General features: G+C 34.9%; 1 protein-coding gene across 6 annotated transcripts in view; it reads right to left on the bottom strand.

Moving 5' to 3' along the window:
• The window catches only part of Nbeal1 (neurobeachin like 1), a 177,170-nt gene that overhangs the window by 12,631 nt on the left and 141,214 nt on the right, over positions 1-23,325 (bottom strand). For all 6 annotated transcript variants that reach the window (XM_063237279.1, XM_063237281.1, XM_063237278.1 and 3 more), the window contains 10 exons: positions 22,216-22,333; positions 16,193-16,290; positions 14,685-14,801; positions 9,589-9,678; positions 7,886-7,995; positions 6,321-6,493; positions 5,004-5,098; positions 3,051-3,167; positions 2,544-2,705; positions 1,421-1,569 (listed from right to left, as the gene is read on the bottom strand). In XM_063237279.1, coding sequence (XP_063093349.1) covers positions 1,421-1,569; positions 2,544-2,705; positions 3,051-3,167; positions 5,004-5,098; positions 6,321-6,493; positions 7,886-7,995; positions 9,589-9,678; positions 14,685-14,801; positions 16,193-16,290; positions 22,216-22,333 — 1,229 coding nt within the window. The remainder of the gene's footprint in view (positions 1-1,420; positions 1,570-2,543; positions 2,706-3,050; positions 3,168-5,003; positions 5,099-6,320; positions 6,494-7,885; positions 7,996-9,588; positions 9,679-14,684; positions 14,802-16,192; positions 16,291-22,215; positions 22,334-23,325) is intronic.

Raw genomic sequence — 23,325 nt, 5'->3', positions numbered from 1 at the left:
CCTCCTACAGGTATCCTAAAATGAGGATTGTAAAAACAACATCAAAAATATTGTTAAGTTATAATTCAACTGTGGATTCTGTTATGGCTCATACCTAGATGTCCCTCCAAGACAGTATGGTAGATGGATAGCACAGGGAAGAAACAGTGCATGGCCTGGCACACAGGAGGCAGCAGCCCTCCTTCCTCCCCTTTACATTCCATCCAGGCTAGGTGGGGACTCTGGGAGTGAGTAGATCATGGGGAATGATACTGTATTGGTCCATTGATTGTTTTAGGGTACGTGTGAGTGATGGATTTACAGAAGAGGGAAGCTCCACCGTTGGTATGGGTGACATCAGACATCAGTCTATGATGTCCAGGCTACCAGGCTTGTAGCCTGGATGGAATGTAAAGGGGAGGAAGGAAGGCTGCTGCCTCCTGTGTGCCAGGCCATGCACTGTTTCTTCCCTGTGCTGTCCATCTGCCATACTGTCTTGCTTTGGGCCAGCTGACTATGGACGGAAACCTATAAACCACTCCTTTAACTCATGAGTGTCAGATGTTTTCTCCCAGCAACAACATAGGACAAAAAAGTGACAAAAGAAGGAAAATAGTAAAGCAGGGGATTTTGATACAGAAGTTAAACTTTTTTTTTTTTTATTGTTTTTTTCTTTTGTCTTTTTCCTTTTTATCGGTACTGGGGATCGAACTCACGACTGCCTGCTTTCAAGGCAGGCGCTTATGCCCCAGCCCCTTAAACAAACTATTTTTAAAAAAGAAAATAAATGATATTAAAATGCAATAAGATATACCTCAGATGAGAAAATAAATGATATTTTGGGGGAAGAAAAGATAGTCTGACGCATGTAAATAAAATTGCAATACTTTGTTTTTAAGAAGGGAAAGAACAAAGTATTAGCGGCACACAGAGAACAGTACTTTGTGTATTTAAGTTAATACTCCTGAAGAATATTGAATTGAGAACACATTCCTACTCAAACACCCCTCTTTTGCCTAAAGAACAGAAAATTCTACCACCAATAATACACAAGTAACATCACAAATACTTTAGTTTTTCTTATTAGAATTAAAGAAAAATATAGTTCATAAAAATTCAAACCCTAACTTGGGACAAATTTCCAAATCCATAAAATGCTCAGGTTTGGTACTATCAGAACTTTTGTCTGGTCTTCATATTTTTAAAAAATTTTAATTGTGGTAAAATACACATAATATAAAGTTTTCTACCCATTTTTAATATGTATACATATTTCATTTACTAATCCAGGAATACTTTAGCATCTTTAATTTTTTTATATGATAGAGGTATTTTTAAAAATGAAAACTCAAAGGGTTATTAAGTTTAGATTCCTGATTTCCACTCTAGGAAGTACTATAACATATTCTAAAGTGATGCTTCAATAATTTCTATTACTTACCTATGGAGATCTCTTATACATAGCAACCCTTGTAAACTGCCTGTGACGATGTGTTCTCCAATTACACACATATCTGATATTTGTTCCTTCAGAACTTGAGACTCCAGATACTTGCCATTTATTGAAAATAGATGTAATGCATTCTTATCCTGTGGAGAATTGATGAGGAAAACTTAATGATCGCAACTAGAAGCTCAGTTTTCATACTGTCAGTTATAGTTGTAACAAAATGATTTTAAAAAATGTTGGAATAAAAATAGTAATACTTAAAGGAAAAGTATACAGACAATATGACAGTAATTTCAAACTAGACTTCCAATAAATAAATGTTAAAACAAGATGTCTCATCCTTACCAGAAGGAAAAGTAAAATTTCTAGTTCTCAAAATATCCCTTGTTATTATTATTATTTTTGTGTTTTCTTTTTTGAGACAGGGTGTCACTATGCAGCTCAGGCTGGCCTTGAACTCACAGCAACCCTCCTGTCTCAGTTTCCCAAATCTTGGGATTGCAGGCGTACACAACCATGTCTGGCTCGGTCCCACATTATCAAAGCAAGAGAAAAAGATTTTTTTAATATTTAAAAAGCTTTATTGCTGAAAGTAAATAAACATACAAAATTCAGGGTGTTTTTTTTTTTTTTTTTTTTTTTTTTTGAACCAGAGGTTGAACTCACGACCTTGTGCTTGCTAAAATTCAGGTTTATTAATTTATACTTTGGCTTGTGAAAAAAGAATTTAAACTGGCTATCATTTCCATTTAAGCTTATGATGTCTCAGATAATCAGAAATTATTTTCTAATCATGTATCACACAGACTAACAGCAGTTCCTATAATAAACTATAAAATATGAGACCAAGACTGTAGTAGAAGTCTATATAATGGTAAGGAATGAATAACAGAATGATGAAAAGAAAAATAGCCTCTACAGAGGTGTCCTTATTGGGGATATAGCTCAATAGCATACGCACCTGCCTGGCAAGCGCAAGGTTCCAAGTTTGATTACAAAACAAACAAAACAAACAAAAAATCAGTGTTCTTTCTGTGCTCAAGCTGCCTGGTATGTGGGAAGGGAAAGACACACTACTGACATACTGTCCCTACTGCACAAAAGGATCAGGTACCTTGAGGGAGGTCTTTTCTTCAGTGCTCGAGTAGATGACAATGTGTCCTTCCCAAGATATGGCCAAATTGGGAATAGTCAGGAGCAAAGAACTCTCACAACGTGGTCGTAAAGTCCTCATGTACTGACCTTTCTTAATGGTATGTATAATCACGGTGCCATCCTACACACAGGAGATATTAGAAAATGAAAAAAGAAACAGGAAAAAATAACCTAAGGATAGTAACAGCAAAAAGGAAGAAAGTAAACTTGGCTGGATAAGGAAATTCAGGAAAAGAACTGCAAAAATGATTATTTCACCAAGGACACATGTAGTTCAGAAAAATTGCCAATCTTCAAATTTCAGATAATATTTTGTCATAAAATTGATCAAGTTCTAAAATAGAATCCAGTCTTTTACATTTTTCTATTAAATATTCAAGAAGTTTCTTTTACCCATTCCCCTAGAAAAACTTCTGAGATATAAAGCTTGCTACAGAACAAGTCTTCGTGAAAAGCGAGCTCTTACCCTTGATCCTGATGCTGCCATGTCGAGCTCAGTGCTGATGGCAACACTCAGTACCTCATCAGTGTGGCCATAAAGAATCTGAAAAGGTTTAGATGCTAAGCCCACAGGAACGCCTCCCTAAGATTTGAACAGAAAGGCAAAGATAAAGCATTTTCTCACTATTACAATAAAGTTTACATGCATTCAAATTTTTTAACAAGAGACTAACACTGAGAATACAGCCAATAGTTAGGCAAAAGTAGTACTCATTCCTCTCTTTCTCCTTGGATTCCTGTATGATTCTTATGCTTTTGAAGCTCAAAACACTTAATATGAATAATCTCAATACTGAATGTCTTAGATTAACTTTTCCAGGTATGTTACCTGCTCTTTTAATATGCAGTTTTATTCATCATTAACTTCAAAGAAACTTTTCATCTTGTATTTCTGAATAATTTTTTTTTTTGTCTTTTTGAGACAGGGTATCTATGCAGTTCAGGCTGGCTTTGAACTCACTTTGTAGCCCAGGCTGGTCTTGAACTCGCAACAATCCTCCTGCCTCAGCCTCCCGAGTGACTCTTTTGCTTTGTCATTTACTGTTTTAGAGGAATCTCTGTTTCAGAGATCCTATTTTCAGGATAATTTCTCTTTTTTTATACTATTATTCTTTAATTACTTTAATCTTTTTATCTTTTTTATCTGCATTTACTTTGGTATCTTAAATCTCTCTTCCACATTATTAATTTGGAAATTAATCTTTCTTGCTGTTCTGTGTTGAGTTTATTTAAATTTGTAACTAGTTCGGATTGGCTTTACTCAGTTTGATTCTTCTGTAATCTTTTTAATTTCACCTTTGAGCTTCTATTTTGTTGAAGCACTATTCTTTTTTTTTTTAAGCACTATTCTTATGTTCTAGTGATGCAATTCTATTACAAGGAATCTCTCTTCTCTTTGTTTTCTTCTAGAAGAAGATCCTTTGTGTCTTTAGTATGCTTTGTTACCTGCTATGGAATATATGAACAGTCAATGTAGCACATGTTTATTCACAATTATCCCACATGACTCTGCCTGCACATTCTGTGTATTCTATACAGCGTACATAAATTCCTCTTGGCTCTCTACTGACTGAGACACATTTGTCTTTCCCTTACAAGTGTCAGCCTGAGCGCTTAGTGCATTTTTCTAATTTATTTTTATTTATTTATTTATTTATTTTTGGTGCTGAGGATCGAACTCACTACCTCACTCTTACCAGGCAAGTGCTTGAGCCACTGAGCTAAATCCAAAACCACATTTACCCAATTTTTACACATCAGGGAATTTCTATGTTCCTATATAAAACATCATAAAAACAATAAGACCTGGGCTACTTCAGTTGAGAGTAGAGAAAAAGTTAGAGCAAATAACACATACCAATAAAATACAGTAGTAATACAATATGACTTATGTGGGTTTATTACAGGAAGTAAAGTGTTTAGGATTACAGGTATGCACCACCATAAAAAGACATTTCTTAAACCAGTATTAAGAATTTAATAAAGATGAAAATTATGTGTCTGTAATTTCTAGTAGTAGTCTCACCAAAAGAGAAAGTAGAAATATTATCATGCTATCAAAAAAGTAAAATATAATTACTATTTTCCTAAGTGAGACTAAAACACTGAGAGGTTAACAAAGACAAATTTTTTGCAAAGTAAAAGTGTGTAAGGCAAAGAATCAGAAAATAGTTGGCGATTTAGCTCAGTGGTGTAAGTCCCTGCCTCGTAAGCATGAGGTCATGAGTTTGATTCCCAGTACCAAAAGAAAATAAACCTAGAAAAAAAAAGTAGTGATCAGAACAGAAGGTGCTTACATAAAGGAACTCAAAGTAAACTTTTACTAACAGAGAAAAATTAATGATTCTTTTTAAAACATCTGAATAGTTTTCTCAAAGTGAATCTGCGCTGAACCAAGAACATTTTAATGTGTGACTACCTGTTGCATTATTTGCCATATCATACACGTAGTATCTCTGGAACCAGAAATCAAATGTATCCCACAGTAATCTGTAGCTAAGCAAGTCACAATATCTGTAAGAAAAGGGAATTAAATAACATGAAATGGCTTGGTTTTTTGGAAGAGAACTGTAAGGGAAATTTAGCTAATGTTCAACTATTACGGAATAAGTTAAGTCTCCAGGAAAAAATGTTACCATGGCATTGGAAAAGCATTGGGAAAGTGATGCTGGAAAGCAGCAGTGTGAAAATCATCTCAGAGAACGTTTTCTGAGACTCTCTTTTTTCTGAGCATTAAGCATAGCTGTAAGGGACGGGATGATTGATGAGAAATGGGAGGAAGTCAAATGGCTTGAAATAAATCTCTAGTTAATTCTGATATGCTTCTCTGGCTTGCATCCCATTCACCTTGCTTCCCATTAGGAATTATAATCCTACAACATTTGTGTCTCTAAGGAAAACAGTACATACTATTATGCTGTAATTTTACAGTATAAAAATAGTTTTCCTAAACTGTAAGCAGCCATGCTAAGTGGTAATTTAGGATACACTAGTACAGAATTATCAGCAGGCTTCATTTCTCTTCCCTAACAGATTTATCAGAAAAAAAAGTCTACCCAGTTTTTTACTATTATTTTGAAGACAGAGATTTTTTTTTTTTTACCAGTACCAGGGATCGAACTCATGATCACGTGCTTGCAAGGCAGGTGCTTATGCCATTGAGTTAAATCCCCAGCCTCTGAAGACAGAGATTCTAACACATACTAGGTTAAAATACATTCAACAATTCCATACTCTTGTGTTTCACTGTTAATACAATAGTAGGGCAATTGTTGCTTTATCTAATGATGACAAATTTTATGACTTCGTCTTAAAATTTTTATTTTTACCAACAAATTTGTATTTTTCTTTTATTAGCCAATTTTTGAAAAGATTTAGTCGAACATTTGATACACACTGTCAATGTATTTAATTTTTTTTTTTTTTTTTTTTTTTTTTTAGTCTTTTTCGTTTTTATCGGTACCAGGGATCAAACTCACGACTGCCTGCTTGCAAGGCAGGCGCTTATGCCGCTGAGCTAAATCCCCAGCCCCCAGTGTATTTAATTTTAATAGTGCTTTAGTATGCCTCCAATACATTAGGCACTCTCTCTTACAGAAAACATTCAATATTTATAATCAACTATCAAAAAGTTGACTCAGCTTAAAGGTAAATTTAAATATTCCATGTAGTATGTACTACTTTTATCATTAGAAAAAATAGAAAAAAATTGTTTTGGAAAAAAGCTAATGCTTACCCATATGTCTGATGTTGTATGAGATAACTTTTCCTTTTGTGAGTGACATCACTTGAATGCTATTATCCCAGTGTCCAGCACTGAAGAGCAACTTGGCATCATGCGATACCACAAACAGCTTAGAAGTGAGTTCCAGCCCTGGAGCAAAAGGACCATTCATACTACGCTGAGTTCTGTAAATACAATTAAATATTAGACTTCCCCTTAAAAGAACACTTAGGTAAGATCAACTATTTTTTAAACAAGTTTCTACAAAAGAAATAAAAAATAAGCACCAAAAGTTCTACTTGAAATGTCTATTAATAAATGATAAAGCTACTTTCTTAATACTTTTCATAAAACAAAATAGTCTCAAGGGTTAAGTTTAAAGAAGTTGAGATTAGTGAAGGTGTGAAACATGTTTAAATCTTGGCATTCAAAGGTAATTTAATAAAATTGGCAATTCTGCAAATGGCAGCTTTGAAATAAGTATAAAGACAAGATATGATGTTCTAGAACCAGGAAAATCAGAAATACACTAAAACCCCCAGGGGTCTCCTATACAAATAAAGTGATATACAGATAGATGCACTAATTATGATGACTCTTTTCATTCCAACCAAATGAGTTTTTTTTTTTTTTGTACTAGGGACTGAACTCACAACCATGCACCAGCCACACAGCGGATTATACCACTGACTAAATCCCTGGCCCAAGCAGATGAGTTTTATTTGCTTCTAAGTGAAATATTTGTGAGCCTAAACAATCTACATTCTGCACAAAGATACACGAGAATGTATGGAAAGCAAAGGTTAATACTGACATTTCAGACCTACAATTTTATTATTCAATATAATTTGCTAAGAATATGCTTCATACAAAAGACAACAGTGAGGTGGGCATGATTGTGCATGCCTGCCATTCCAGTACTCTGAGACAGAAGGATCTCAAGTGTGAGTTCATTTCAGGCATCTTGACAAGATACTGTCTCAAAATTTAAAAAAAAAAAGGTTGGGAATGTATCTAGTGTGAAAACCCTGGGTTCAGTCCCCAATACTGAAAACCAACCAACCAAGAAAGAAAGAAGGGACAACAGTGCTAAGTTCTATGTGGGATGAAAAACGAAAAATATATTACTAGTTGAGGGAGACAAGATACAGTGATAATAATTATATCATTTTAAAGTTTTCAAATACGTGATGTAATCTGATTCTCAACCGTGATTTAACTTGAAAAAATGCATGCAAACATTCAGCTAAGAAAAATTACATCGGTAGTTCTGGAGATGAAAACAAAATAAGGCAAATACCAAATTCTTATTATCTAAAACATATAGTATATCATGAAGTACAATAAAATTATAATTAAATCTACCATACCTAGTATCTTTTGCTTCTATAGCTGATACAGAAATTCACTTTTGTCTTTAAACCAGTATTAAATCAGGACATAAAAAGAGTGGAAGAGAAAGGAGAAGAGAAAATATGGGGCTTGAAACATTACTTTCACATGAATTAACCCAGTTATTTTTCCCAGCAATAAGGTATGCAATGCAACTGTTCTATCACATATGTTTATTTACTTACTTTGGATTTGTCACACTTTGATCCTTGATGAATGTAAAGTAATTAGAAATATTTCTGTCATAAGGCAGCCATCCATGGGTTCCAATAACATAGTTCATGCTTATTGTTACCTGATAGAAAATGTATGAGACTCAACTGAAACACTAAAGAAAGGAGCAAAATCAATGAACGTGGTTTGCATGATGTCAGCATTTATCATTTAAGGAATGCCATGGGATACTACACTTAACACATAAAACTCATCAAGTTTTAAATGAAAAGGCTCTTTATCTTACAGGAAGAAAAGTTGCCAAATACTGTACATCTTTCTTTAGTGAAATTACTTTTCTATATAATTTCTCAAGGTTTATGAGCACCTATCAGTTGGGAGTCAGAAAAAATTCAAAGTCAAGTCTCTTTTATTTCTCCAGCAGGACCTGCTGTGTTGGTCATACTGGGCTCAAGTGATCCTTTTGCCTCTCAAGTAACTGGGGCCACAGGCCCTCACCACTATGCCTGGCCTTAACCACAAATCTGGCTGTGAAAATCTGACATTTACTTAATATGCTCACTTAGAATATAAATCTGATACAGAAAATATGATGAATTATTAAGGTCTCATTGAAATAAGAGTCACAGTAAATATTTTCCTTTAAAAGTGAAAAGCTTTTTACCCATTTGATTATAAATGTAACAGGTACCAACCCCCATCCCACCCCCATTCACGTAACTCTAAAAAGTAAAAGTACTAAAATTGAAAATCACAAAAATTCCACTAATGAGAAACTATTATTTTTGTGTATTCTTCTACATTTTTCCTAAAAAAACACACATTTAGGCTATGTGCTAAGGCCCCAGATTCCTTTCTACCTTACTAGCTAGCTCTGTAACTCTGGCTAAGTTACTTCACTGAGTTTTAATTTAATATCTGTAGGAAGGAAATGATAATGGTCCCAAACTATAGGATCTCTCGGTGGATTAAATTAAAAATTCATGTAAAACACTCTCTAAAGTGCTCTAGATGGGCTGAGGATTTAGCTCAGTGACACAAATGCCTACCTGGCAAGCTCAAGGTCATGAGTTCAATCCTCAGTTACCCAACCCAAAAAATCTTTGGATGCACACCATAATAAATTCTGTATTATTTCTTATTTTACAGCTTTATAATAATTTTAATGTAGGACACTATACCCTATTTTTCTTATATAATATTTCCTGGTTATTTTTCCATATCCATCCTTCCAGATAAATTTAACATTTTTTTGTAACAGGAATTGAACTCATGACCTCATACTTGCCAGCAAACACTTGCATTGGCTGAGCTAAATCCCCAGCCCTAGGTAAACTTTAGAATTAAAGTAACTGTATAAAAACTATGAAGATAGGAAAACACACATTTTTGTACTTAATCAAATTTTATAAAACTTTCTATATTATTTCAAAAATAGCTTTTCTGGTTTTTTTGGTAGTACTGGGATATTGAGAACTGAACCCAGGGCCTTGGCACTGAGCTACCTCTCCTATCCTTTTTTTGAGACAAGGTCTCACTAAGTTGCCCACGTTGAGCTGAAATGTGATCCTCCTGCCTCCCAGAGTGCTAGGGTTACAGGGGTGTGTCTCCATGTTTAGCTAAAAAGTGTTCAGAAAATCTTATTTCCTCACTTTTTGTTGAGCTATTATAGGTACAGACATGACAGTGTGTAAAAAGACATCAATCAACTTACCAGTAACTCAGGGCTGCCTTGCGACATAAAAGAACGAGACTGGTTTTTGGGGACAATGACCTTTAACAGTGGAATACCATCACTAATTCCCTACAAAAGAAAAGAGGTTTAGTGGTTCTATTCATGTTTATTAGGTACAAATTTACCCATTACCTTCTATTACTCTTCCACCACTGAACGGAGATGTGTTCTTCGAGGAGCAGCAATCACTTAGAACAGCTAATGATTTATGATCTTTCCTTTACTCTTGCTATGATGACTTGATTTATAAAGTAGAAAATATATAGGTCATATAAGATTACATTTCTCACTGTGCATGGTAGCCTATGCCTGTAATCCCAGTACTTGGGAGGGCTGTGACAGGAGGATCTCTGCGAGTTCAAAGCCAGCCTCCCAAGTGCTGGGATTACAGGCATGCACAACTATGTTCAGCTAAGGTATATTCTGAAAACCACAATATTATCAGACAATAAGTTACCTCACAGAAAACATCTTATTACAATGTGATAGACAAAATCATATAACTTCAATCCTTGATGTGATAATTCATAAGGGATATCTAACATTTAATCGATAAATAACATGATTGGGTAGGCATCATGTACCAGGTATTGATGTAAGAACTTTATAGGAACTAAATAATGAACTAAAATTTACAACACAAGAAATTATAAAATGTTAATATTGTTCCTTGCATTGAGTTAATTAAGGGACTGACTTACATCTGAATAAGACTAAATCAGAATATGTGAAAAACACATTTATCAAGCCTTGCTTTCTCCACTTCCTCTATTTTTGCCAGCATTTCAACACCTACAAATGAAGGCTGGTCTTTTAATACATGGGTACAGAGAAACACATCTCACGGTGATGACAGGGCTACTGTAACCAATGGTCTCCCAGGATAGCTGCCGTGCCCTGCAATCGGCTCCAGACCCTGCTCCTGGGGAAAGCTACTGTGAGGCACAGCGAGTGTGGGAACAGACAACTGCACCACTGCCCCACAGATGGAATTCACCATGCATCATCACATAGAAACAATGCAAGTCTCTAGACAGATGGAAGTAACTTTACCTTCATTATAAATTAGTTTGAAAATAGCAAGAGGCAGTATGGTAACCATTGTTGATCACCTTGTATTTTGTTTTTACATTATTATGTCCATTCTTTTGATTTGACTCTGTTCTGATATGTCGCATTTGGTTTTACTCTCTTCAAAAAAAGTAACAAGAACTGTGGGAGTAATAAAACCCAAAATGTGTAACTGTCATTGTACAAAAGAAAAGAAAAGAAAGTGCTCTACAGGTTATAACTGCATATATGTTTAAGTGTATAAGACAGATAACCATATTACTGTTTTTTTGGATCATTGAACAAAACTGCACTCTCACTGTTTGAAAGTCCACTTTATAGGCTTCAATTTTGTAACTTGAACAACTATTTCTAAGATGAGAGTATGAAATCTAAAATAAATAAATAAATAAACAAACAAACAAACAAATAAATAAATAACTTAGTTTGGCATGTTCATCAGACCCGGAATCAAACAGTTTATGGCTTGCTGCACATGTAGTGAGGACTTCATTCAGCAGGCCTCAGGCTGCGCTACTTAGCCCTGCTTGTGACGCTGTGGGGCTCACGTTGGGGATTTGGATGGCACATAGTTCTGTGCCCTCAGTGACAAGGGAGGCTCACTGTGCTGGTGTGGAGTGTGCAAACAATACACTCTATAGTGAACACTGGCTTTTTCTCTAGAGTCTGGAATTTTGTCTATGCCAGGCCAAAAGGTATGTATGTGACCAGCTTCCAAAAAACCTTTTAGCACTGAGTCTCTAATGAGCTTCTCTGCCGATGAAAACATGTTTTCACATTTCATCCCAGAAGAATGAAGCATGCTTGTAAAAGGATGGGAGATAGTTCCTGGGTGCTTGTGCCTGGCTTCCTCCTGGCCTTCTCCCATGCACCTTGTACTTCTGTGAATGCCATTTTACATCTCTCCACTGTAATGATGCTTGGCCACGAGTATAAGTACATGTTGGTTCCTGTGAGTTTTTCATGAATTCTGGAAATGCTCTTGGAGACCCCCAACAGATCCTGGAAATTATTGTTTCTGAGAATTTTCCTATGTGTTTTGAGTGCTAAGCAACTGACTTAGGTACTTTTGGAAAATAATCAACATTGTAAAGTTTTTACTATTAAACACTAACTCAATACTGTTAACACAAACCTAGGAAAGCAGCATAAAATTTTGAAGTGCTCTCACAAACATGTAAACGCCTATCCACATTAGAGTATAGAGGGGCTTACTACTAACTGTTTTCATTTGAATAAAACATTATAAAGCTATACTTACTATAAATCTCCTAAAATTTTTTGCAAATTATCAAAATCCTCTCTAACATTTTCATTCTGTAGGTGATAAGAATGATTTTGTTTTATTTGTTTGTACGTTTTTTGAGATAGGGTCTTGCTATGTAGCCCAGGCTGACCTTGAACTCACAAAGATTCTCTTGCCTCTGCCTCCCGAGTGCTGGGATTACACACGTATACCATTATGCCTCACTCCAACTCTCTCAAAGACTGTGTCAGTCCATAAATTAACTTCGCTGATAAAGTGAAGGGTGGAAACTGATTTTAAGATGAAGAGACAGATTCAAAGCATCTTAGATTGTCCATCTTGAAAGATACTTTGAAGACCCTTATACATCTCCAACCCAAGATCATAATGCATCACTCCCAAGTGCCTATACTGTTTTCTCTTTGAGCATGTATTTCCTTGAACTTTGCCTAATAAATCTGCCTATGCTTCTCAAAAAAAAAAAAAAAAAAAAAAAAGAAGGTTGAATCTTAAGTGATTATATTTAGTGATGGCAAACTCACTAGAGTTTTCAAAGATACAGCCTGCTGTGGCACGCACATCATAGGTTCACCAACAGATTTATGTATGTCCCTACATGGTACCCTTGATTTTGCCTCACGCTGGCAAGCATAGAATATTCACCCTGTTCTGATCCTTTGAGAAACAGTTTGCCAACCTCTGCAGTATTGAGAGAGGCTCACTTTATGCATATCTCCACATTATTCTCACAATTTTATAACTTTTCTATCTTCTTTTTCTTTTTGTCAAAATATATTACATGTCATAGGCAAATTCATAGGTGTAAATGCATTTCTTTTTTTTTTTTTATTTAAAAGGCAAAAGAGAAAAAAACAGAACAAAGCAAAACAGTGTAAGGGTACAAGTAATACAGAACTATAAAAAGAAAAAAAAACTAAGATATCACCAATTAACAGATTATACACAGTGATTCAGGTCACAGGATCAAAGCATACAAAGTGAACATTCAAATAGTGAGACTGCAAATAGTTGTGTTCAATGATCCAATCAAAAATATTAATATGGTCATCTATTTAACACACCTAAACACACTTGCTGTTGTATCCTTTTGGGCACTTCCCCCCCCCCTCTTTATTACAACAAAATTTACACATTTTGGGTTTTATTGCTCCCATAGATCTTATTACTTTTTTTTGTAAGAGAATAAAATCAAACATGATAAAACAAAGCGGTCAGTTAAAAACCAAAGGATAGACATAGCACATGTAAAAACAGAATACAAGGTCATCAACACCGGTTACCATAATGCCTCTTGCTTCCTTAAGAAGAATTGTCCATCTCATTAGGTATTATAAAGTTGAACAAAACAGTAGAGAACAAGTCCAATAAAACCTAAACAGTAGAGAACAAGTCCAATAAAACCTAAACATTGTAAACCTTCCAGAACTTCAAAAGAGGGTAATAGTCAAACCAAAATGGGCATCAAGTGAATCTTATTGCCTTCAAAGTAGTTGCCTACACTCTGATACTTAATACTATCATACAGAGCAGAACAGAGTCTATTCAGTCAAAACAAGATAGTGGGAGTATTACAGGACTTCAAATCAAGTTAATAGGAAATCAAGAAGGTTACTATAATATATCCTGCTAGTTTTTTTTTTCCCCTTAGTTTAAAAAAGAAAAAAAATTAAATAATTTTTTAATGAATAAGGGAGAGGTTGAGATAAAAGAGGCTTAACAACATAACAATACAGGTCAAAGCATGACAGTTTCAGCAACCTAGTGCTTCACCACCAAATAACCTGACTTAATAGTAGTTACCATAGTGTCTTTTTCCTTGAAATATTTGAATATAACTTCATATGCTATAGCATCAAACATATCAAGGCAGTGTAACACCATTCAAGTGGACGAAAGCATTGTAGAGTGGTGTAAATGCATTTCATAATCACATTTTGAATTATTTAAAGTATTTCAATATGCATATTTAAACATTTGAGTTTTTAAAATTAAATATGAAAGTACTTTTTTCTGGTTTTGTTGAAGTGGTCTTGCTATGCAGCTCAGGCTGGCTTTAAACTTGCTATGTAGACTAGGTTGGCCTCAAACTGACAGTAATCTTCCTGCCTCAGCCTTCTAAATGCTGGGATGATAGACGTGCACCACCATGCCTGGCTTAAGGTACTCTTATTACAGCATTAACTACTGTTTTACTTGACTAGTCCTTTGGAAACTATCAATTAACACCTTGACTTACTGGGCTATGTTTGTTTTTCCTTTATTTTTATTGCAGTCCTAGTGATTGAACACAGGGTCACACACATGTAGACTTGCAAATAATCTACCAATGATTATATCCCCAGCACTTGGGCCACATTTTATAGATAAGCGAACATCATAATTAAGAACAATTAAAGCATCAGTTTTCTATATATTTCTATATAAAGCATCTATATTTTCTATGTATCATTTCAATGGTCACAAAAAGTATTTTAGATCAAATTATTTGTTCTTCTTTGTTAGGAAAATGTGAAGTAGAAGAAAGCAATCCAAGAGAAAGTTTTCACACTCCTACCCAGCAATCAATAAAAGCCTTTACTAAAAATGTTTTAAAAATTCAGGAACAGATTATTGTGGTGTACTACACTAATTTGGATTAAATAATATACTACTTCCCTTCCATTAAAGAAGAATATGAACTTTAAAGTGCACAGAATTCACAGAGAAAACTCTTTGCTCTTGTGCAATTGGCTATTACCTCTATAAAAAATGACTTCAGTTCAGGAAGGTGTTGAAACAGGTTTAGGGCTGAACTGTCCGCTTTGGTCTGCTTCTGCACCGCTTCCTCTGCTGTTAATCTGGGAGGGTGTGGCTCCTTGGAACAAGACAAAGAGAAGCCCCATCAGTACAGCAAAGCAGCTCTTGCTTCACGCACCTGGGTTCTAACTCGGCTCACAGCCCCCACCTCAGCTCAGCTCACATTGCTACAGTTTTCATTCTCTTCACTTCTATGAAACACAGGTGTGCAACTTGGAAGTTTTTCTGAACTGACATCTCAAGCGAATTTCTAAGTTACAGTTAATTGCCCTTTTAATATTTTCCTTGGAAAATACTTCAATATTTTATTTAGTACTCATTTCTTTCTATATTGGATTACATGTAGCTGTTCATGATCTTTCTTCCTCATTTGTGGTGTTTTTAATATTTAGAAAAGTATCTTAAACATGGTAGATGCTTAATAAATGGTGAAATTACACGCATTACTTAAAATACATAATTTGAGCCAATCTTTAGTTCTTGAAATAAGACCGAAATGTAAATACGTAAATATAAAGAAATCAGAGAGTGTTGCACACTTTTCAAATAAGTTATTATTCTTCCTTAACTTTGGCATCAGTCATATTAATAAGCAAATGTGACAAATCATCATTCCAAAGGCAAAACGCAGAACAGAATGCTATCTAAACGTAAGAATCTTTATCTATACCACAAAATGTTCGATTACAGGAAAAAGGTGTGCCAGCTTCAAGTACTTAAATATTTAGTTCTTAGTAAGTATTATTCATTTTATTTTAGTTTACTTTTAGAAGGACAGAGGATTGAACATGGCCTCACAAATGCTTGGTGAGTACTTTTTTGTGTCTGGAATGTTTAACAATTTCAGTCTATATAATTCAATTCTTAAGACCGAGTTTCAGCTTGGTAAATATCTCTTTTGGGCTGATTGGATTTTTATATATGGAAGGAGTCCTAATATAAAGATAGTTTTAATGGCACATATTACTTGGTACTCAATTTATCTTTTCTCAGAAATAATATGAAGTGACTGGTTTTCTAACTAAGTATAAATCTTTCCGTGGGGCAGGGGGCTGTAGCTCAGTGGTAGAATGCTCACTTAGTCTAAAGGAAGCCCTGTGTTCAATTCCTAGACTGGGGCGGGCGGAGGGAGCTATTTCCTTTTTTTGGGGGAGCGAGTCTTGCTATATAGTTCAGGCTGGCCTTGAACTCATTATGCAGCCCAGGCTAGGCTCAGATATGCAGCAATTCTCTTGCCTCAGCCTTCAGAGTGCTAGAGTTATAGGAGTGCACCACCATGCCCAGCTAAAGCTATTTATTTTTTAAGCAACAGTGTAATTTTTTTTCCAAATTCTGGATAGTAACTCTGAAGTAAGTCTTTAAGTCAATAAAATCCTTAAAAATAATGGTAGTATTAAACCTTAACAATTCAATTTTAGATTTAAATTGTTAATAATTCATACAATTTACCTTTAATAGTTGACATGGTGTTTGCCCAAAATTATTAATCATCCCTTCTAAGGCTTTTCGTTCCTTTTCATCTGTTAAAGCATCCAGATCTACAGCTCCTGAAACCAGAAGTAATCAACTCACTACGGAGTAAAAAACAAATCAGCAAGCCACATCACTGACTAATACATCCAGCACTGATAGGTTTATTTTTAACAAAATATTTTTCTTCAAATTATAATAACAGTATGAGGAGATAATTTTCTAAAAACCAGTAAATTATTATTAAATGTATAATAAATACCATCCATTATTTAAGTGATTAAGTTAATAGGCATTCTTTGAAAGTTTACGTTGAAAAATATAAATTATATTCATACTATACATAATTTTGTGTTTTATTCACGAGAAGATCAAACAAGGATAATACACAAAAACACTGCTTTAAGTTACAGATTAAAACAAAGTTTGGGGAAGGTGATATTCTTGCTTATTGATTATACAGTTATATTTAATATGTAGCATTGTATGACTAGTAACTGGCCAAACTGGGAAAGTCCAAGCTTCCAATACTACTTTATTAAAAAACCTATTACCCAAATGGATATAGCACAGGGACTGTGTCTTTACCACAGCCACATGGGCCCTGCTCAAATTCATGTATCATGACACTATTCACAAAGTTGAAACTATTAACTCTAATCGAGAATTAGAAGAGAGGTTGGAGATATGGCTCAGTGGCAGAGCACCTGCTTTGCATACATAAGGCCCTGGGTTCAAGCCCCAGCATCATGAGAGAAAGAAGGAAAGAAAGGCCTGGAAGGTAGGAGGAAGGAACTACTTTTCAGCTTTGTAAAGTCATCAGAAGTTTGATCCCAAGAGCCAAGTAATATCATCTCAAGAATTTGTTATTCATGATTCTACAGGACTTCTTTCAAAGTATACTAACAATTTAATAAGAATATTTAATATAGGATCTGAATAAGTAGGGAATGTGTGACAGATCAAAAACTTTTTTTTTTTAATTTAACAAATTTAATTTTTACTGTGCTGACAGGTCAAAATTTAGGTTTTCCCTTCATGCCATTATTTCAGTGTTTTAGGAAAAAGCAGAAATAATTACACAATAGATAATGCATTCGCAGCGTCAAGGAATACAATAAAGGCATTTGCATGATACATTCAATAACAACCTTTTTCCCCAAAACAATTCCACACTTAAGAAAATTTCCTTTCAAACTATGGTTACTCATAAATCATACCACATTTTATAATTTCTGGAGTTATTAACATATCTTATGATATGCTTTTGGAGACAAGTTATGGTTCTGTCAGTATGGGGCAATCAGAAATTCACAGTGGCATGGTTTACTTTTGGTACATGTGGGGAAAACTTAACAGCAAAGTAAAGATGTAATATAAAATTAACAGGTAAAATCCTGATGGTTAGAAAAACAAGGGTTTACTTAAATGACAAATATTGGCTCCAGTGAGAAAGAAAATGAGGCAACATAATGTACACAGTGTGATATGCAGTGATGTTACAAAATCAGCAGGTATCTCATCACAACATGGAAAACATAACTTCATTAAGTACAAGTTATGTGAAAAGAACACAACTTTGTCAAAAACACATGTTCCAAGCCTCCATAAATGTATATCTTAATGCCAGATATTGCATTAACTTCAGAAACATCATTTATGAAAGAGAAAATGAAGCATGTGTATCAAAATATTAAAGCAAATACAGTGTCAAAATTACAATTCACCAAAAAATACACAAGACTAATAACACTCTGAGCAGTGAATAATAGCACTGCTTGATTTTATATCATAATGCTACAGAATTAGCATTGCGTTTCTTAGAGTCTCTTCTACTTCAGAGTATCTGTTCATTACATCATGTATTATATAGTTTGTTGCCATGAATAGTTTAAAAATTCTTCCCATGTGTGAATCTCTACATGTATATCTATCTTTTTTGTATTATGGGGAAAAACAGATCAAAACAAGACCCCAAAACAAGCTCCTAGAAAAAAATGATATGAAAAAGACATATAAGTCCACAATATTAGGTGATCTACAGTAGTTACTATGCTTTCTCTTGTTATTTTTAATAGAAATGTCCACATCATCAGGCATTATTTAGTTAAGCATAGCATTACATAGCTATTTTCATAAAAATACAACTTTGAAGACATTGTAGGACTTGAAAGCAGTTAATAATCAAACTGGAATGGACATGTTTTACATCTTGTCATCTCCAGAGTAGTTGCTCTACTCTTAGACTTTTTTTTTTTTTTGTCTTTTTCATTTTTAGCAGTACCAGGGATCGAACTCACGACTGCCTGCTTGCAAGGCAGGTGCTTATGCCGCTGAGCTAAATCCCCAGCCCTCTCTACTCTTAGACTTGATACTAGCAAGCATACCAAATGTGAATAAAAATCAGTCAAAGCAAAATAGCATTCAAACAAATCAGCTTCAAATAAGACCAATCATAGTAAGACAAAGTAAATAATACAGGGTTTCAGTTTAAGTTAATAGGAAATTAAGAATAGTTACCATGTATAATTTGCTATTTTTGGGTTATCTGTCTGTGCCCTGAAATCTAATATGAGTAGACAGACCGGAACAAAATATAAACAGAGAAATAAGACTACTACAGCTTTCAAATCCGGATACACATTTAACAATGTCCTCTGCCTTCTTTTTTTAGGCAATTCCTCACCTTTCCCCTTCTCAGGATACTATTATTCACTGTTCAGAGTGATATTAGTCTAGTCTCTTATGTTCAATTTCAGCATATCTAAAGATAAAAACAGCTACTATGAAGAGAATGAGAGATATTATGGTAGTCATTATCAACTTCCCCCAAAACAGGTCTTGAAGACGAAAAAGCCTTCATCATCCTGTACTGATTTGACTAGTTCTATAATGCTCAGTATATATTCAATGCGTGTGAAGATGGGAAAAACTATTTGGAAGAAAACTAGAGACAATAAAATGGACAGTGAACATCTCCAGTGGACTTGCTTTGAAATCTGTGTGTCCTTAACTTGTTTTCTTATGGACTATTCTGTTCTGTTTTGTCATGTTTAATCTTATACTCTTTAGGATAAAAAACAAGTGTGTAGGACAGATAAGCATATTACTAAGTTTTTGTTGGATCATAGAGCTGAACTGTTCACAGTGTCATTATTTGAATGGCACTTTGTATGCTTTAATTTTGTAACTTGAACAACTATTTCTAAGATGACAATGTGTAACTTTTCAACTAGTGATTTCTTATTGTTTATTTTTATGAAATTCTGTATTATTTCTACCCTATTTTTCTGTTTTTTTTCTCTTTAAATAAAAAACATTAGAATTCACCAAAAAAATATAAAAATCAAGTATTAAAGACAAGGCATTATGTACGTAGACACTATCCATACTTGAAAGTCAAAAGCACATTTCAGTTTATCATGTTTCATTCCAAGATGCCATGTTGAAGCACAAAGACACTTTAAAAATCTAGAGAGGTACAAGTGATTAAGTGAAAACCATACATGTGTACTTGAGGAGAACTCCTCCTCAGATTTGTCGTTTCCAGAAAATTTGTGAAGAAATATTGACATTAAACTCCTGCATTTATTATTACTTCAGGTCTCCTTGTGATTTTAAAAGTAAACTTAGATCTAAACTGTCTGACCAATGATGCTTTTTCTATGTATTTAACAACAAACATGGATTTCTGTATTTCTCACATTGCAAATCCACATATGATTTCTGCCCAGTGAGCTCTTTCAGATATGTGACAATCATCATGTGTGCTGAGAGTATTCCCATAACACATAGGATTTATCTCCAGTGTGAGTTTCCTCATGTATTTCACTTTCACTCTGGCTCCTGAAAGTGTCTCCACTTGCTTACATAGCCAGTGGTTCTTCCCAGTGTGAATTCTTTCATGTGTTTTGCAACGACTGTATGTGGTAAAAGATATGCCACGTTGTTATACACATAGGGTTTCTCACCTGTATGAAGTCATTGATGTATTTTACAATATTCATGTGTCGTGAAAGCTTTCCCACATTCTTTATATACATAGGGCTAATCAACAGTGTGAATTTTTTATGTATTGGATAATGAGCATTTCTGCTGAAACCTTTCCCACATTCCTTACATATCTAAGTTTTCTGCCCAGTGTGAAGTTTTTCATGCATTATGCAAAATGTTCATGTACTCAAAACCATTCTCACAATGCTTATATATACGGGGTTTATCTTAACTGTGAACTTTCATGCTGCTTACCATGCCCATGTTGGGTAAAAGCTTTCTCGCATTGCTTACATACATAGCGTTTCTCTCCAGTATGAATTCTTTCATGTTTCTTACAATCTCCATGTCTGGTAAAAGCCTTCCCACATTGCTTACATACATATGGTCTTTCTGCAAAGTGAATTCTTTCATGTTGCTTACACTGATCACATGTGGTAAAAGCTTTCCCATATTGCTTACACACATAGGGTTTCTCTCCAGTGTGAATTCTTTCATGTTGCTTACACTGTCCAAGTTGGGTAAAAACTTTCTCACATTGCTTACAGACATAGGGCTTCTCTCCAGTGTGAATTCTTTCATGTTTCTTACAATCTCCATGTGTGGTAAAACCTTTCCCACATTGCTTACAAATATATGGTTTCTCTCCAGTGTGAATTCTTTTATGTGTCTTACACTGTCCACTTGCGGTAAAAGTTTTCCCACATTGCTTACATACATACATACATACATACGGTCTTTCTCCAGAGTGAATTCTTTCATGTGTCTTACACTGTCCATGTGTTGTAAAAGCTTTCCCACATTGCTTACATATATAGGGTCTTTCTCTAGAGTGAATTTTTTCATGTTCCTTACACTGTCCATGTGAGGTAAAAGCTTTCCCACATTGCTTACATATATAGGGTTTCTCTCCAGTGTGAATTCTTTCATGTGTCTTACACTGTCCACTTGTGGTAAAATCTTTCCCACACTGCTTACATACATATGTTTTCTCTCCAATGTGAATACTTTCATGTTGCTTACAATGTTTATGTTTGGTAAAAGCTTTCCCACACTGTTTATGTACATATAGTTTTCCTCCACTGAGATGATGTTCATGGATCTGAACACTGTGGTGTGTTTCTGTTTCTTTGACACCCTCATGAGCTTCTGGAGTACAGAGGAATACTTCTTTACACTGATTCCAAGATGTATGTCCATAGGATTTCCCTATCTTGTCATTTCTTAAGTATCTCCAGTAAATTTTGCATTCTTTTTCAACTTCCTGGTTATCCCCAAGTCCTCCTATAGCAGCCATGTTCTTAAAGGTTTCCTCCATCACATCTCTGTAGAGGTTCTTTTGGGATGGACTCAGCAAAGCCCATTCCTCACTGCTGAAGTTGACAGCCACATCCTCAAAGGTCATGGCCTCCATTCCGTGGCTAGAGGGTCTCCTAGGTTCTTTGCTAATCAGGCCACAGGACATCAAAACCACTAACTGAGACCCAAAAACTTTTTTAACACCAGTAATTGACATTCACAATTACACTTGCATATATGCACTTTACTACTACCAAAAAAAGTATCAGTTTCTTTTTTTTTTTTTTTTTTTTTTTTTGTGCTGGGGATTGAACTCACGACCTTGCATTTGCCAACCAGGCACTTAGGCCACTGAGCTAAACCCCCGGCCCAAAGTAGCAGTTTCTTAATCTTTTTAAATAGACCTATCTTGGTAGCCAGGTGTGGTGGTATATACTGGTAACTCCAGAACTCGAGAGAATGAGGCAGGAGGATCTTGCATTCAGGACAACCTGGACAACTTAGTGAGCCCACGCCTCGAAACAAAAACAGAAATAGGGATGGAGTTTATTGCAAAGACCCTGAGCTCAGTTTTCCAATAACACTTAAAAAAAGAGGTTGTTTTGTTAATGTAGTTTTCCACATATTAAATAGGCTCCAAATACCATGTGTAATCATACCCTAACCACTATTTTTAAAAAAATACAAGAGAAAAAGTTTGTAAGTTTTACCTTCATAACTACAGTAATAGAAAACATTGAGTGCCTCCACTGCAGCCGGTCCCCTCTGTTTATAGCCAAAAATCAAATCGATCCATTCATGAAGGTGAGCAGAAACATATTCAGACTCCTGGAAAGTGGTAAATTTATCAATACAAACATCTTCCAATTACAATATAAACTCAAGTTCTTTTAGAAAAGCAAATGGAACATTCCCACATAGATCTGTCCACATGTAAGTCTCTCAGAATCATTTTTTAATTTAAAATTCCACTCTTTAAAAATCAGTTTTAAGGGGCTGGGGATTTAGCTCAGCGGCATAAGCGCCTGCCTTGCAAGCAGCCAGTCTTGAGTTCGATCCCTGGTACCGATAAAAACGAAAAAGACCAAAAAAAAAAAAAAAAAAAATCAGTTTTAAGATATTTTAAACATTAGATGTCTAGAACTGTACACTAACTTCTAAGAGTTGTATGATTTTCATCATAATGTAGTGTTTTCAAAGTTTTTAAAATTTTTTAATTTTTATTAGATGTTCTTTTTCATTTTTATTGGTACCAGGGATCGAACTCACGACCACCTGCTTGCCAGGCAGGTGCTTATGCCACTGAGCTAAACCCCTAGCCCCTTATTTTTATTAGATGTTTACAGTACATAACTACATTGATTGTGGGAAGCTGATGTACATACATAATACATCTTAATTCTTTTACTTCTTTCCCCTTGAAAATCATGTTGACCATTCAGTATCCAGTATATGATTATTCACATCTGCTATAATGTAGGTTATCATGTTTATTAATTGTGATGTGTGTCCTAAGTGATACAAGTAACATAAATAATCTAGTAACAACCCAAATATCTGTAAGAATCCCTAAGACTTCTGGGATGCATCTTTGTGGTATAATTTCCATTGAAACAGCTGTGTAGGGGCCGGGGATTTAGCTCAGCGGCATAAGCACCTGCCTTGCAAGCAGGTGGTCGTGAGTTTGATCCCTGGTACTGATAAAAATGAAAAAGACACACACAAAAAAAAAAAAAAAAGAAAGAAAGAAAAGAAAAGAAAAAGAAAAAAGAAACAGCTGTGTAATACTTTGCAACTGAAGGAAAAAGGAAAAAATTAAA

The sequence above is a fragment of the Cavia porcellus genome, unplaced genomic scaffold, assembly GCF_034190915.1.
Source record: "Cavia porcellus strain 051 isolate PalLab524CR breed Dunkin Hartley unplaced genomic scaffold, mCavPor4.1 scaffold_26, whole genome shotgun sequence".
NCBI classification, from domain to species: domain Eukaryota; kingdom Metazoa; phylum Chordata; class Mammalia; order Rodentia; family Caviidae; genus Cavia; species Cavia porcellus.
Note: the sequence above shows the minus strand (reverse complement) of the source record. Positions and strands in the feature narration are given on the sequence as shown.